The 15,293-nt window shown below is 44.9% G+C and overlaps 1 protein-coding gene across 5 annotated transcripts; it reads left to right on the top strand.

Annotated features, from left to right (window-relative positions):
• Positions 1–143: 143 nt before the first annotated feature.
• Positions 144–13,065, top strand: LOC109884556 (Fc receptor-like protein 5). 5 transcript variants are annotated; one of them, XM_031820194.1, is made up of 14 exons: positions 144–361; positions 554–709; positions 1,339–1,417; positions 1,874–3,443; positions 5,038–5,210; positions 5,699–5,980; positions 6,330–6,641; positions 7,167–7,439; positions 8,597–8,917; positions 9,489–9,599; positions 9,745–9,784; positions 10,035–10,103; positions 10,806–11,132; positions 12,926–13,065. In XM_031820194.1, exons 5-14 carry the CDS (start codon positions 5,207–5,209, stop codon positions 13,038–13,040), a joined length of 1,854 nt encoding a protein of 617 aa, XP_031676054.1. In that variant the 5' UTR covers positions 144–361; positions 554–709; positions 1,339–1,417; positions 1,874–3,443; positions 5,038–5,206; the 3' UTR covers positions 13,041–13,065. The 5 variants fall into 5 exon arrangements, 3 of the variants coding, with proteins under 3 accessions (XP_031676054.1, XP_031676053.1, XP_031676055.1); XR_004208921.1 differs by lacking the exons at positions 144–361; positions 554–709; positions 1,339–1,417; positions 1,874–3,443; positions 12,926–13,065 and adding exons at positions 4,561–4,976; positions 12,348–12,865 and having other exon boundaries at positions 5,184–5,210; positions 10,035–10,158; positions 10,806–11,726; XM_031820193.1 differs by lacking the exons at positions 144–361; positions 554–709; positions 1,339–1,417; positions 1,874–3,443 and adding an exon at positions 4,837–4,976 and having other exon boundaries at positions 5,184–5,210.
• Positions 13,066–15,293: the final 2,228 nt, after the last annotated feature.

Here is a 15,293-nt window from a genome sequence, read left to right as displayed (position 1 = left end):
TCCCTCTCTCTCCTCTGCCCCCTCTCTCTCCCTCTCTCTCCCCCTCTCTCTCCCTCTCTCTCTCCCCCTCTCTCCCCTCTCTCTCTCTCTCCCTCTCTCTCTCCCTCTCTCTCTCCCTCTCTCCCCCTCTGTCTCCCCCTCTCTCTCCCTCTCTCTCCCCCCTCTTGCCCCTCTCTCCCCCTCTCTCTCTCCCTCTCTCTCTCCCTCTCTCTCCCCCTCCTCCTCCCAGTTGACAGTTCTCCAGTTCTGTGTTCCGGCCCAGAGAATGTTCCGTGCCTCCAGTTCTTCAGTTCTGTTCCACTTCATGTTACTACTGGGTCTCATCATGGCAGTCATTCACCCTCGGAAGTAACCTCCACCAGTAAGACCCCCCTCTGTTTCTCTTCTATTTCTCTCTACTAGAATCACCCTCCACCAGTAATTATGAAAGACATAGAAACAGATCATAAATTACTCCTCTGGTTCCTTGAGTCTGATTCCTCTCAAGGTTTCTTCCTATCCGCAAAGCACTGTACTTGTTCTCTCCTCTATTTCCCCCTTGCCCCCCCCCCAGGTTCGAACCTTCCTCCAGCTGTGGTCCGTTCGTGGGCAGCGCTACAGTGTTTAATGTAACAGCTGTGTGTGTGGACAGTCTACCAGGACCGGCCCAGTCCACTCTGAGATACCTGTCCTCAGAGGCCTTTGTCCTGCCGCTGATACTGGCGCAGATGTAGGTGATATAGATCATACACACATACACACACACCGGCCTGCAACCCACTGATACTGGCGCAGATGTAGGTGATATAGATCATACACACACACCGGCCTGCCACCTACTGATACTGGCGCAGATGTAGGTGATATAGATCATACACACACACTGGCCTGACACCCACTGATACTGGCGCAGATGTAGGTGATATAGATCATATACACATACACACACACATACACACACACCGGCCTGCCACCCACTGATACTGGCGCAGATGTAGGTGATATAGATCATACACACATACACACACACCGGCCTGCCACCTACTGATACTGGCGCAGATGTAGGTGATATAGATCATACATACACACACACCGGCCTGCCACCCACTGATACTGGTGCAGATGTAGGTGATATAGATCATATACACATACACACACATACACACACACACATACACACACACCGGCCTGCCACCCGCTGATACTGGCTCAGAGGTGCAATAGGTGAAATAGAACCTGACTCCTCTCATAGATACTGTTTCTTCCAGGTCATAGAAATAAATGAATAGAACATGACACGTTCCTGTTGCCATGGATGTAAATGTTACAGATTTTATATCATCTTACCATTTTCCCCAGTGTTGTCCTGACCTCCTTTGAGTCGCGGAGGAGAGCCAATGGAAAAGCCATCGAGAGACTGAAGGACATGCTGGTGATGGTAGGTTACCTACTGATAACAGTATTAGTTAAGCCTAATCCAGCTGCTGAAGATAGGTTTGTGTCTTCATAGTAAGAAAGTTCAGAGCTCTCTCTCTCTCTCTCTCTCTCTCTCTGTCACCCCTTCTCTCTCTCTCTGTCTCCCCTTCTCTCTCTCTCTCTCTCTCTCTCTCTCTCTCTCTCTCTCTCTCTCTCTCTCTCTCTCTCTCTCTCTCTCTCTCTTTCTCTTTCTCTCTCTCTTTCTCTTTCTCTTTCTCTTTTTCTCTCTCTCTCTCTCTCTCTCTCTCTCTCTCTCTCTCTCTCTCTCTCTCTCTCTCTCTTTCTCTTTTTCTCTCTCTCTCTCTCTCTCTCTCTCTCTCTCTCTCTCTCTCTCTCTCTCTCTCTCTCTCTCTCTCTCTCTCTCTCTCTCTCTCTCTTTCTTTCTCTGTCTCTCTCTTTCTCTGTTTTGCTCCCCCAGAGCACCTCAGATAAGCATTTTCTGCTGAAGCAGCACACTCTCTCACTCAGACGCCAGAAGAAAACCTTCAAGGCGCCCACCACTGTTTCAGGCACTAGAGAGGGCAGCCCTACCACCATGAAAGACCCCTCAGCAGGCATCGGAGAGGACAGCCATATCGCTCAACTGAAGGACCCCTCTGCATAGCCTACAGGCAATGACAGCCCATCATAAAGATAGATAGAGGACTCTAGTGCCCAAAAGCCAGTTTTAGCATGTGCAGTGACATTCGGGACTTTCACCATTCCAAAGTAGTCAACTGAGTGGAACTACCTATGGTTTAAGGATCACATGATTCCATCCAGGTCATCAGGAGGGTTCAACCAATGAATTATACTCGTGAGGAAACATTCCATAACTGCAGGTAGCTGTAAATGGCCAACCTTGGCTTTATACCTGTTCAAACAACACACTCCAGGTGGCAGGATGCACCCTTTCAGTTTGTTTACCAACTCATAGAAGTAGTAGAAGAAGAAAATGAACTAGTTCGAAATGAAGATTTCCTCAATGGCTCTTCCCATGCTCCCACAGACGCTCTATTGGGACAGATGCAATGTTGTGTTCTCTAACTATCTCTATGCAGCCCATAGAGTTAGAAATAGAGCCCACCACCTATCATTGTGCCAAATGCACCCTCTATCCAACTCTATGGAGCAGACAGCCAAATGGCACCCTATTCCATATTTAGCGCACAAAAGTAGTAGCAGATGTGACCTTTGAGCTTTTTGTCACTCCCTAACATTCAGTGTTTATTGCTCTGGGCTGTACCTAAATGTCATATACAGTATTAACAACAACAAGTGGTCAGTTACAGAACTTGTGTTACTGTAGTGATGTGTTTCGTGGCTATGATGCAGTTGTAAAAGCTCAATTCTCAGGTATGTTGTATGATCGGGGATGATGTTGCTATATAGGCTGTACTTGTAAACAGGACAGAGTACTACTAAGGACAGAGTACTACTCATGTGTACTGTTATAATACTGATGTGTTTAATGGTTTTATATATACAGTGGGGAGAACAAGTATTTGATATACTGCCGATTTTGCAGGTTTTCCTACTTACAAAGCATGTAGAGGTCTGTAATTTTTTAATCATAGGTACACTTCAACTGTGAGAGACGGAATCTAAAACAAAAATCCAGAAAATCACATTGTATGATTTGTATGTAATTAATTTGCATTTTATTGCTCACAGATGAAGTGTACCTATGATAAAATTACAGACCTCTACATGCTTTGTAAGTAGGAAAACCTGCAAAATCGGCAGTGTATCAAATACTTGTTCTCCCCACTGTATATGTAAAAGCTCTTACTATGAAGTAGATGTTGTTTCTGCAACAGCTTGAGTTTTTTTAAAATATATTTTTTAAATATTTGATCAAATACTGTTTTTAAATGTGAACTTCTATGAATGCAGTTTTAAAAGAGCTTCTATTAAAAGGCTGTGTTGTTACGTCATTCACTGTTCTGTTGTTGTTTTCTCAGATCCCTGGTTCCTTGTGTCGTCCATTCATAACTTAACCTTATTAGGTTAGTAGTCATAGTGTTGTCTAGATGGACAGTATAGTTGTAGTAGGTTAGTAGTCATAGTGTTGTCTAGATGGACAGTATAGTTGTAGTAGGTTAGTAGTGACAGTGTGTTGTCTAGATGGACAGTATAGTTGTAGTAGGTTAGTAGTCATAGTGTTGTCTAGATGGACAGTATAGTTGTAGTAGGTTAGTAGTCATAGTGTTGTCTAGATGGACAGTATAGTTGTAGTAGGTTAGTAGTGACAGTGTGTTGTCTAGATGGACAGTATAGTTGTAGTAGGTTAGTAGTCATAGTGTTGTCTAGATGGACAGTATAGTTGTAGTAGGTTAGTAGTGACAGTGTGTTGTCTAGATGGACAGTATAGTTGTAGTAGGTTAGTAGTCATAGTGTTGTCTAGATGGACAGTATAGTTGTAGTAGGTTAGTAGTCATAGTGTTGTCTAGATGGACAGTATAGTTGTAGTAGGTTAGTAGTGACAGTGTGTTGTCTAGATGGACAGTATAGTTGTAGTAGGTTAGTAGTCATAGTGTTGTCTAGATGGACAGTATAGTTGTAGTAGGTTAGTAGTCATAGTGTTGTCTAGATGGACAGTATAGTTGTAGTAGGTTAGTAGTCATAGTGTTGTCTAGATGGACAGTATAGTTGTAGTAGGTTAGTAGTGACAGTGTGATGTCTAGATGGACAGTATAGTTGTAGTAGGTTAGTAGTCATAGTGTGTTGTCTAGATGGACAGTATAGTTGTAGTAGGTTAGTAGTCATAGTGTGTTGTCTAGATGGACAGTATAGTTGTAGTAGGTTAGTAGTCATAGTGTTGTCTAGATGGACAGTATAGTTGTAGTAGGTTAGTAGTCATAGTGTTGTCTAGATGGACAGTATAGTTGTAGTAGGTTAGTAGTCATAGTGTTGTCTAGATGGACAGTATAGTTGTAGTAGGTTAGTAGTCATAGTGTTGTCTAGATGGACAGTATAGTTGTAGTAGGTTTAGTAGTCATAGTGTTGTCTAGATGGACAGTATAGTTGTAGTAGGTTAGTAGTCATAGTGTTGTCTAGATGGACAGTATAGTTGTAGTAGGTTAGTAGTCATAGTGTTGTCTAGATGGACAGTATAGTTGTAGTAGGTTAGTAGTCATAGTGTTGTCTAGATGGACAGTATAGTTGTAGTAGGTTAGTAGTCATAGTGTTGTCTAGATGGACAGTATAGTTGTAGTAGGTTAGTAGTCATAGTGTTGTCTAGATGGACAGTAAAGTTGAAAGTTTTTGATGAGAGACGCACATACTCAAGTTATCTCCCTCTAGCATGTGGTGGACCATGCAACACCCTGACACACACACACACACACACACACACACACACACACACACACACACACACACACACACACACACACACACACACACACACACACACACACACACACACACACACACACACACACACACACACATGACACTTATACAGACAGCATGCTACGGATGAACACTGAGCCTGAGTATGAAGAAAAAACGAGAATTATGTTTATTGCCTGTTTTAGGTGAGTCAGTGAAACAATTTTGTATTCATTTTTTTTCAACAAAGTTATACCCTGTCCCCAGATCTGCTTGTGGCTCTTACCGACTCCATTGCTGTCATTGTCAAGCCAATGATGGCAATGCCATAAGGAGACTAGGACCCAGGCTAACAGAGTAAAGTTGACAAGTGTCCTGTACTAAGGTATTTCTGTTGGTTTGTTCTCTTCCAGTTGTGGCCTGTCTAGTGTCCATAATGGGTATGTATTCATATTGTTCCGGGTTTCTGTTTTCCAATTACATTCAATTAAAAGTTGCATCTCACAAATGACTCTTATCACAGTCTATTATATCCTCCATATGGTTGAATGAGAAAATGTCCCATTGTGAGTTTCACAGCCACACTAAACTCTCCAACTGCTTGACAGCAATGTTCTAAAGATCCTAAACAAATGTAAAACCATGTTTCAGAGCTCTGGGCTGAAGTTTCCTCTAGGTACAGATCTAGGATCTGCTTCCCCAACCCTACCCTTAGCCATTAAGGACATACAAAACTGACCCGAGATCAGCATCTTGAGGCTACTTCAAATCAAATCAAATCAAATGTATTTATATAGCCCTTCGTACATCAGCTGATATCTCAAAGTGCTGTACAGAAACCCAGCCTAAAACCCCAAACAGCAAGCAATGCAGGTGTAGAAGCACGGTGGCTAGGAAAAACTCCCTTCAACCTACTCCCTCTCTGCAGGTGGTTCATCTCTCTCTAGCCCTATTCTGATTGGTCCAGACAAGGCCTACCTGAACTCCAAGGTAGTGTTCCAATGTAGGTCACCTGGGTCTCCTCCACCAAACACATATGAGCTCCTGAAGGACGGCAACCACCTGGTCGCCACGAGCAACGACCTCCAAGACGACCAATCGGCTACGTTCTTCCTGAAGATCTCTGTGACGTCAGAAGGATCGTACCACTGCAGGGTGACGGCAGGTGGGAACATGGGCCTCAGTGGAACAGTCCGCCTGCAAGTAGTGAGTGAGTAGAAGGGTGTGTGTGTGTGTGTGTGTGTGTGTGTGTGTGTGTGTGTGTGTGTGTGTGTGTGTGTGTGTGTGTGTGTGTGTGTGTGTGTGTGTGTGTGTGTGTGTGTGTGTGTGTGTGTGTGTCTGTGTGTGTGTGTGTGTCTGTGTGTGTGTGTGTGTGGTAGAGCTGTTTCAGTGGAATCGATCATTTCACAGCTAAATGCTTTCACCCATCCCCTTCGTCCATCCTCCTCTCCTCCATCCTCCTCTCCTCCATCCTCCTCTCCTCCATCCTCCTCTCTTCCATCCTCCTCTCCTCCATCCTCCTCTCCTCCTCTCCTCTCCTCTCCTCCACCCCACCTCAGTCCCTGTCTCAGGCACTATGGTGACCTCTGACCCTGATCCTCCCATTCTCTACGAGGGGTTGAGGCTCACTCTCACCTGTGATGTCACCAAGGGCTCCCACCTCTCCTACACCTGGTTCTACAACAGACAGGAAGTGACATCATCTCCAACCTCACCTTTGACCCCGCTTCTGCTTTGGCCGGTGGGGAACACGCTGGTGGTGGAGAGGGTCACAGCAAAGCATGCTGGGAATTATTCGTGCATTGCCGGGACCAGGATGCAGACCAACAGCAGGTTCTCCAGCAGCAGAGAGGTCACGGTTAGGGTCAAAGGTACAACTGCAGAGGTTAAAAGTCGAAGGTTAAGTCACAACCACAACCGTACTGGACCTGGGGAATGGCGATCACAGAGACTATTTACACAGAGAACCTATAACATGTCAAACGTTCTGCTCCCATTTAACCCTGTCTCTTCCTTTCCCTTTATCTCCCTCCTTTCTCTCTGCCCTCCTTTCTCTCTGCCCTCCTTTCTCTCTGCCCTCCTTTCTCTCTTCCTTTCCCTTTCTCTCCCTCCTTTCTCTCTGCCCTCCTTTCTCTCTGCCCTCCTTTCTCTCTGCCGTCCTTTCTCTCTGCCCTCCTTTCTCTCTGCCGTCCTTTCTCTCTGCCCTCCTTTCTCTCTGCCCTCCTTTCTCTCTGCCCTCCTTTCTCTCTCTCTCTTCCTTTCCCTTTCTCACCCTCCTTTCTCTCCCCCCTATTTCTGTCCCCCTCTGTCTCTTTCCTTCTTTCTCTCTGCCCTACTATCTCTCTCTCTCTCTCTCTCTCTCTCTCTCTCTCTCTTTATCTCTCTCTCTCCCTCAGCCTATCTCTCCGTACCCCAGATATCCTTCACCATCTCCAAAGAGGGTTCGAGTTTCTGCGGCAATGTGACCTGCATGTCATCAAGGGGAACCCCTCCCGTGACCTTCTACCTCTTCCTTGACGACAAGGAGGTGGGTTCCGACGTGGCAACGGAGTCGCTGGTTGCCTGGTTCCCTGTTGCCATGGTTCCCGGGCGTGACATGGGCACGGTGCGGTGTACAGTGGAGAGTGATGCACAGAGACTGACCAGCAGACCCCTCACTCTGGTAGTGGGTACGGGCTAAACCTATGTGTGTGTGTGTATGTGTGTATTGTAGTATTCTATGTGTTTCCTGCATGTGTTTATGTCATGATAGCTGTATGAGTGTTGACTGTGGCCATCCCTCCCTCGCTCTCCCCCCTCCCATCCCTTCCTCCTTCTCATTCCTCTCTCTCTCTCCCCCTTCCCACCCCTTCCTCCTTCTCATTCCTCTCTCTCTCCCCCCTTCGCATCCCTTCCTCCTTCGCATTCCTCTCTCCCCCCTTCCCATCCCTTCCTCCTTCTCATTCCTCTCTCTCCCCCCTTCCCATCCCTTCCTCCTTCTCATTCCTCTCTCTCTCCCCCCTTCCCATCCCTTCCTCCTTCTCATTCCTCTCTCTCCCCCTTCCCATCCCTTCCTCCTACTCATTCCTCTCTCTCTCCCCCTTCCCATCCCTTCCTCCTTCTCATTCCTCTCTCTCCCCCCTTCCCATCCCTTCCTCCTTCGCATCCCTTCCTCCTTCTCATTCCTCTCTCGCTCCCCCTTCCCATCCCTTCCTCCTTCTCATTCCTCTCTCTCCACCCTTCCCATCCCTTCCTCCTTCCCTCCGCCTCTACCCCTTCCCATCCCTTCCTCCTTCTCATTCCTCCCTCCCTCCGCCTCTTCCCCTTCCTCCTTCGCATCCCTTCCTTCCTCCTTCTCATTCCTCCCTCCCTCCCCCTTCCCATCCCTTCCTCCTTCTCATTCCTCCCTCCCTCCCTCCGCCTCTTCACCTTACTCCTTCGCATCCCTTCCTTCCTCCTTCTCATTCCTCCATCCCTTCCTCCTTCGCATCCCTTCCTCCCCCTTCCCATCCCTTCCTCCTTCTCATTCATCTCTTCCCCTTCCCATCCCTTCCTCCTTCTCATTCATCTCTTCCCCTTCCCATCCCTTCCTCCTTCTCATTCCTCTCTTCCCCTTCCCATCCCTTCCTCCTTCTCATTCCTCTCTTCCCCTTCCCATCCCTTCCTCCTTCTCATTCCTCTCTTCCCCTTCCCATCCCTTCCTCCTTCTCATTCCTCTCTTACCCTTCCCATCCCTTCCTCCTTCTCCTTCCTCTCTCTCCCCCCTTCCCATCCCTTCCTCCTTCTCATTCCTCCCTCCCTCCCCCCTTCCCATCCCTTCCTCCTTCTCCTTCCTCCCTCCCTCCAGTCCCAGTAGGAGGCTCACCAAAGGTGGATGTGGAGTACCTTTACAGGGTTGATTCCAAGATGGCCGCCGCTCGTCTCCAATGCCTCCTGAGCCTCGGGACATTCCCTTTCTTCTCCTGGTCCCTCAACGGCTCCCTCCTCCTTCACCCCTCCGAGGGAGACTCCTCTCACCCCTCTCACGCCCTGGCGGACGGAGGGCGCACCCTATTCCTCACCGAGATCACCCTAGAGGACTCTGGGTATTATCGGTGCAGGGCAAGGGACAGTTATGACGTAACGTCCGCTTGGGTGGAAAGCCAACCTGTCCTTGTGCAGGTCACAGGTGAGTTAGGATGTGTCCCAAATGAGGGAGAATTAGTCACCCATAGGCCATAGTCAAAAGTAGTGCGCCAAATGGGGAATAGGGTTCCATTTGGGAAGCACCCTAAATGATAACAATTTGTTTAACTGTATTAACTTTATGCATGCTAACGAGTCGACAGGTGAGTTAGGTTGAAACTTTACAGGTGAGTTAGGTTGAAACTTTACAGGTGAGTTAGGTTGAAACTTTACAGGTGAGTTGGGTTGAAACTTTACAGGTGAGTTAGGTTGAAACTTTACAGGTGAATTAGGTTGAAACTTTACAGGTGAGTTAGGTTGAAACTTTACAGGGGAGTTGGGTTGAAACTTTACAGGTGAGTTAGGTTGAAACTTTACAGGTAAATTAGGTTGAAACTTTACAGGGGAGTTAGGTTGAAACTTTACAGGTGAATTAGGTTGAAACTTTACAGGTGAGTTAGGTTGAAACTTTACAGGGGAGTTAGGTTGAAACTTTACAGGTGAGTTAGGTTGAAACTTTACAGGTGAGTTGGTTGTGGTGACCTCTCTCTCCCGTCTCATCTCTGTCCATACAGAAGTTGCCACGACAACCATAGAGGTCATGGCCATAGTATTCTGCTGTTTCCTCATGCTGACCCTGGCAGGGGGTGTGGCCTGTGTGATGTGGATGCTCAACCGCCAACGAGGTGGGTGTGTGTTCAGAATATGGTCATTGTTCTTAAATGTGTCACTCTCAGTCTTTCATTCTCTCTCTCTCTCTCTCTCTGTCTCTCTCTCTCTCTCTCTCTCTCTCTCTCTCTCTCTCTCTCTCTCTCTCTCTCTCTCTCTCAGACGTTGTGGCAAGCAGCGAGCAGAGAGCGAGAGCAGCAAAGTGAGTCCTGTATTTATTTTAGTCTATTGTAGGCCTACAGTGTTTTGAAACTATCCAGTTTAATTCAACCCAACTATGATCCCTTCCAAAACCTCCTTGTACTGTCTCAGATTAGTGTCCTTGCCCTTACAAACATCTCTCTCTCTCTTTCTCTCTCTCTTTCTGTCTGTCTCTCTCTCTTTTTTCTGTCTGTCTGCCTGTCTGTCTCTCTCTCTCTCGCTCTCTGTCTCTTTAATGTCTCCCCCTTCAGTGAAAGACGATTCAGCGAACATTTCTGCATCATTCCAGATCCACTTCCTCTGTCTGACATCACTACCAGGTCAGGGGTCAAGCAAGTGGACACTTCCTGTGTTGACAGTGACGTTGAGAATCAGGTAGAGTTGATGACGCATTTAAAACAACTGAGAGCTAGGAAATCAGAACTCTGAAATCTCTGACTTCCGACTTCATTGCATTCAAAACAACTGGGAGCTCGGAACTCAGAACTCTGAAATCTCCGACTTCATTATATTTAAAACAACTGAGAGCTCGGAACTCAGAACTCTGAAATCTCCGACTTCATTACATTTAAAACAACTGAGAGCTCGGGAACTCAGAACTCTGAAATCTCCGACTTCCGACTTCATTACATTCAAAACAACTGGGAGCTCGGAACTCAGAACTCTGAAATCTCCGACTTCGTTACATTCAAAACAACCGGGAACCCGGAAGAAAACGAGCTCTATTTGAAAAGTATATTTGAAAGGTCATCCAACACCAAATTCCATCTCGGGAACTCTGGCCTCTTTCTTGTGCTCCGACTTTCCGACCTGAAGATAACTGACGTCATGATTTGACCTCATATTTTTCAGGGTTCCCAGTTGTTTTGAATGCAGCAATAGTACAGCCAATATACTACTGATATTAGGTGCATGATTTTGAATCTAGACTCCAGAATAATCCAGTGCAGAACAAAGACACTGACAAATGTCCATAAAGTATATCACTTTTTTGTGTATATAACTGTTCTTTCTCTTTTCAGACCCTTGAGATCACAATATAACCGACGTGATGAAATAAAACCCAACCTAAGACCGACGAGTTCCTCACAAAATAATCCTTCAATGTCATTTTATCCAACAAACTATTATAACATTTTTTTCAAACACTTCATCCCATTTTTCAGATTGAAGTGTTATATTTTCAAAACTCTCACAACAAAACTCAAAACTCCTATTGATTGCAGTACTCGCGGGGGTAATACACTCGACCACTGCTACTCTAACTTCCGTGATCCATACAAAGCCGTTCCCCGCCACCCCTTCGGCAAATCCGACCACGGCGCCATCTTGCTCCTACCGTCTTATAGGTAGAAACTCAAACAGGATGTACCAGTGACTAGAACCATTCAACGCTGGTCTGACCAATCGGAATCCATTCTTCAAGATTGTTTGATCACGCAGACTGGGATGTGTTCCGGTCAGCCTCAGAGAACAACATCGATCTATACGCTGACTCTGTGAGTGAGTTTATAAGGAAGTGCATTGGAGATGTTGTACCCACTGTGCCTATTAAAACCTTCCCTAACCAGAAACCGTGGATGGATAGCGGCATTCGTGCAAAACTGAAAGCGCGAACCACCACATTTAACCACAGAAAGAGGTCTGGGAATAAGACTGAATATGAAGAATGTAGTTATTCCCTCCGCAAGGCAATCAAACGAGCGAAATGCCGGTACAGGGACGAAGATGAGTTGCAATTCAACGGCTCAGACATAAGACGTGTGTGGCAGGGCCTACAGGAAATCAAGGACTACAAAAAGAAAACCAGCTCTGTCACGGACACCGACGTCATTCTTCCAGACAAACTAAACACCTTCTTTGCCCGCTTTGAGGATATACAGTGCCAACGTTGAAGCCCGCTATCAAGGACTGAGCCCGCCCTTTCCTTCTCGGTGGCCGACGTGAGTAAAACATTTAAACGTGTTAACCCTGTTGGCCCAGACGGCATCCTTAGCCACGTCCTCAGAGCATGTGTCCTCAGAGCATGTGTCCTCAGAGCATGTGTCCTCAGAGCATGTGTCCTCAGGGCACGTGTCCTCAGAGCACATGTCCTCAGAGCATGTGTCCTCAGAGCATGTGTCCTCAGAGCATGTGTCCTCAGAGCATGTGTCCTCAGAGCATGTGTCCTCAGGGCACGTGTCCTCAGAGCACGTGTCCTCAGAGCACGTGTCCTCAGAGCATATGTCCTCAGAGCATGTGTCCTCAGAGCATGTGTCCTCAGAGCATGTGTCCTCAGGGCACGTGTCCTCAGAGCATGTGTCCTCAGAGCATGTGTCCTCAGAGCATGTGTCCTCAGAGCATGTGTCCTCAGAGCATGTATCCTCAGGGCACGTGTCCTCAGAGCATGTGTCCTCAGAGCATGTGTCCTCAGAGCATGTGTCCTCAGAGCATGTGTCCTCAGAGCACGTGTCCTCAGAGCACGTGTCCTCAGAGCACGTGTCCTCAGAGCACGTGTCCTCAGAGCATGCGCAGACTAGCTGGCTGGTGTGTTTACTGACATATTCAATTGCTCCCTGTCCCAGTCTGCTGTCCCCACATGCTTCAAGATGGCCACCATTGTTCCTGTGCCCAAGAAGGCAAAGATAACTGAACTAAATGACTACTGCTCCGTAGCACTTACTTCTGTCATCATGACGTGCTGAGAGACTAGTCAAGGATCATATCACCTCCACCTTACCTGTCACCCTAGACCCAATTCAGTTTGCATACCACCCCAATAGGTCCACAGACGATGCAATCGCCATCACACTGCACACTGCCCTGTCCCATCTGAACAAGAGGAACACCTATGTAAGAATGCTGTTCATTGACTACAGCTCAGCATTCAACACCATAGAACCATTCAAGCTCATCATCTCTGCCGCTCGGCTATCGCTCATCCACATATTTATATGTGCATATTCTCATTCAACCCTTTTTTGTATTAGGTAGTTGTTTGGGAATTGTTAGATTACTTGTTAGATATTACTGCACAAGCATTTCGCATTAACATCTGCTAACCATGTGTATGTGACCAATAAAATTGGATTTGATTTATACAGTACATGTGTCAGTCTTACAGTTTCATTCTCCTTGTACAGTACATGTGTCAGTCTTACAGTTTCATTCTCCTTGTACAGTACATATGTCAGTCTTACAGTTTCATTATCCTTGTACAGTACATATGTCAGTTTTACAGTTTCATTATCCTTGTACAGTACATATGTCAGTCTTAATGTTTCATTATCCTTGTAGTACATATGTCAGTCTTAATGTTCATTATCCTTGTACAGTACATGTGTCAGTCTTACAGTTTCATTATCCTTGTACAGTACATGTGTCAGTCTTACAGTTTCATTATCCTTGTACAGTACATATGTCAGTCTTAATGTTTCATTCTCCTTGTACAGTACATATGTACAACACAGGTATAAATATATTGTAATGTACAACACAGGTATATATTGTAATGTACAACCCAGGTATATATTGTAATGTACAACCAGGTATATATTGTAATGTACAACCCAGGTATAAATATATTGTAATGTACAACCCAGGTATATATTGTAATGTACAACCCAGGTATTTCAGCAGTGCATTGTACAGCACAGTGTAATTCCGAATGGAAGCACTTTCAGTGACTCTCCCACGTTGTCCAATTGAAGCACCCTGTATTTACAGACACATACATATAGTATTTGATTTAAATTCCAACATAAATTGATGTGAATTGATACATTTATGTACATTCATTTTACAGTGTTCAGCAGTTGAAACTATATAGGTAAGCTAAGCACGTCTCCATTTTGGTTCAGCAGTTATAAAACTATATAGGTAAGCTAAGCACGTCTCCATTTTGGTTCAGTAGTTATAAAACTATTTAGGTAAGCTAAGCACTTCTCCATTTTGGTTCAGTAGTTATGAAACTATACAGGTAAGCTAAGCACTTCTCCATTTTGGTTCAGCAGTTATGAAACTATATAGGTAAGCTAAGCACTACTCCATTTTGGTTCAGTAGTTATAAAACTATATAGGTAAGCTAAGCACGTCTCCATTTTGGTTCAGTAGTTATAAAACTATATAGGTAAGCTAAGCACGTCTCCATTTTGGTTCAGCAGTTATGAAACTATATAGGTAAGCTAAGCACGTCTCCATTTTGGTTCAGTAGTTATAAACTATATAGGTAAGCTAAGCACTACTCCATTTTGGTTCAGTAGTTATGAAACTACATAGGTAAGCTAAGCACGTCTCCATTTTGGTTCAGTAGTTATGAACTACATAGGTAAGCTAAGCACTACTCCATTTTGGTTCAGTAGTTATGAAACTATGTAGGTAAGCTAAGCACGTCTCCATTTTGTTCAGCAGTTATTGAAAACTATATAGGTAAGGCCTAAGCACTACTCCATTTTGGTTCAGTAGTTATAAAACTATATAGGTAAGCTAAGCACGTCTCCATTTTGGTTCAGTTAGTTATGAAACTATATAGGTAAGCTAAGCACGTTCTCCATTTTGGTTCAGCAGTTATAAAACTATATAGGTAAGCTAAGCACGTCTCCATTTTGGTTCAGCAGTTATGAAAACTATACAGGTAAGCTAAGCACTACTCCATTTTGGTTCAGCAGTTATGAAACTATATAGGTAAGCTAAGCACTACTCCATTTTGGTTCAGTAGTTATAAAACTATATAGGTAAGCTAGCACGTCTCCATTTTGGTTCAGCAGTTATGAAACTATATAGTAAGCTAAGCACGTCTCCATTTTGGTTCAGTAGTTATGAAACTATATTAGGTAAGCTAAGCACGTCTCCATTTTGGTTTCAGCAGTTATAAAACTATGTAGGTAAGCTAAGCACTACTCCATTTTGGGTTCAGTAGTTATGAACTATATAGGTAAGCTAAGCACGTCTCCATTTTGGTTCAGCAGTTATAAAACTATATAGGTAAGCTTAAGCACTTACTCCATTTTGGTTCAGTAGTTATGAAACTATACAGGTAAGCTAAGCACGTCTCCATTTTGGTTCAGTAGTTATGAAACTATACAGGTAAGCTAAGCACTACTCCATTTTGGTTCAGTAGTTATGAAACTATATAGGTAAGCTAAGCACGTCTCCATTTTGGTTCAGCAGTTATGAAACTATATAGGTAAGCTAAGCACTTCTCCATTTTGGTTCAGTAGTTATGAAACTATATAGGTAAGCTAAGCACGTCTCCATTTTGGTTCAGCAGTTATGAAACTATATAGGTAAGCTAAGCACGTCTCCATTTTGGTTCAGCAGTATGAAACTATATAGGTAAGCTAAGCACGTCTCCATTTTGGTTCAGTAGTTATGAAACTATATAGGTAAGCTAAGCACTACTCCATTTTGGTTCAGTAGTTATGAAACTATATAGGTAAGCTAAGCACTACTCCATTTTGGTTCAGCAGTTATGAAACTATATAGGTAAGCTAAGCACTACTCCATTTGGTTCAGCAGTTATGAAACTATGT

This window comes from Oncorhynchus kisutch, unplaced genomic scaffold (assembly GCF_002021735.2).
Source record: "Oncorhynchus kisutch isolate 150728-3 unplaced genomic scaffold, Okis_V2 scaffold3085, whole genome shotgun sequence".
Classification (NCBI taxonomy): Eukaryota; Metazoa; Chordata; class Actinopteri; order Salmoniformes; family Salmonidae; genus Oncorhynchus; species Oncorhynchus kisutch.
Note: the sequence above shows the minus strand (reverse complement) of the source record. Positions and strands in the feature narration are given on the sequence as shown.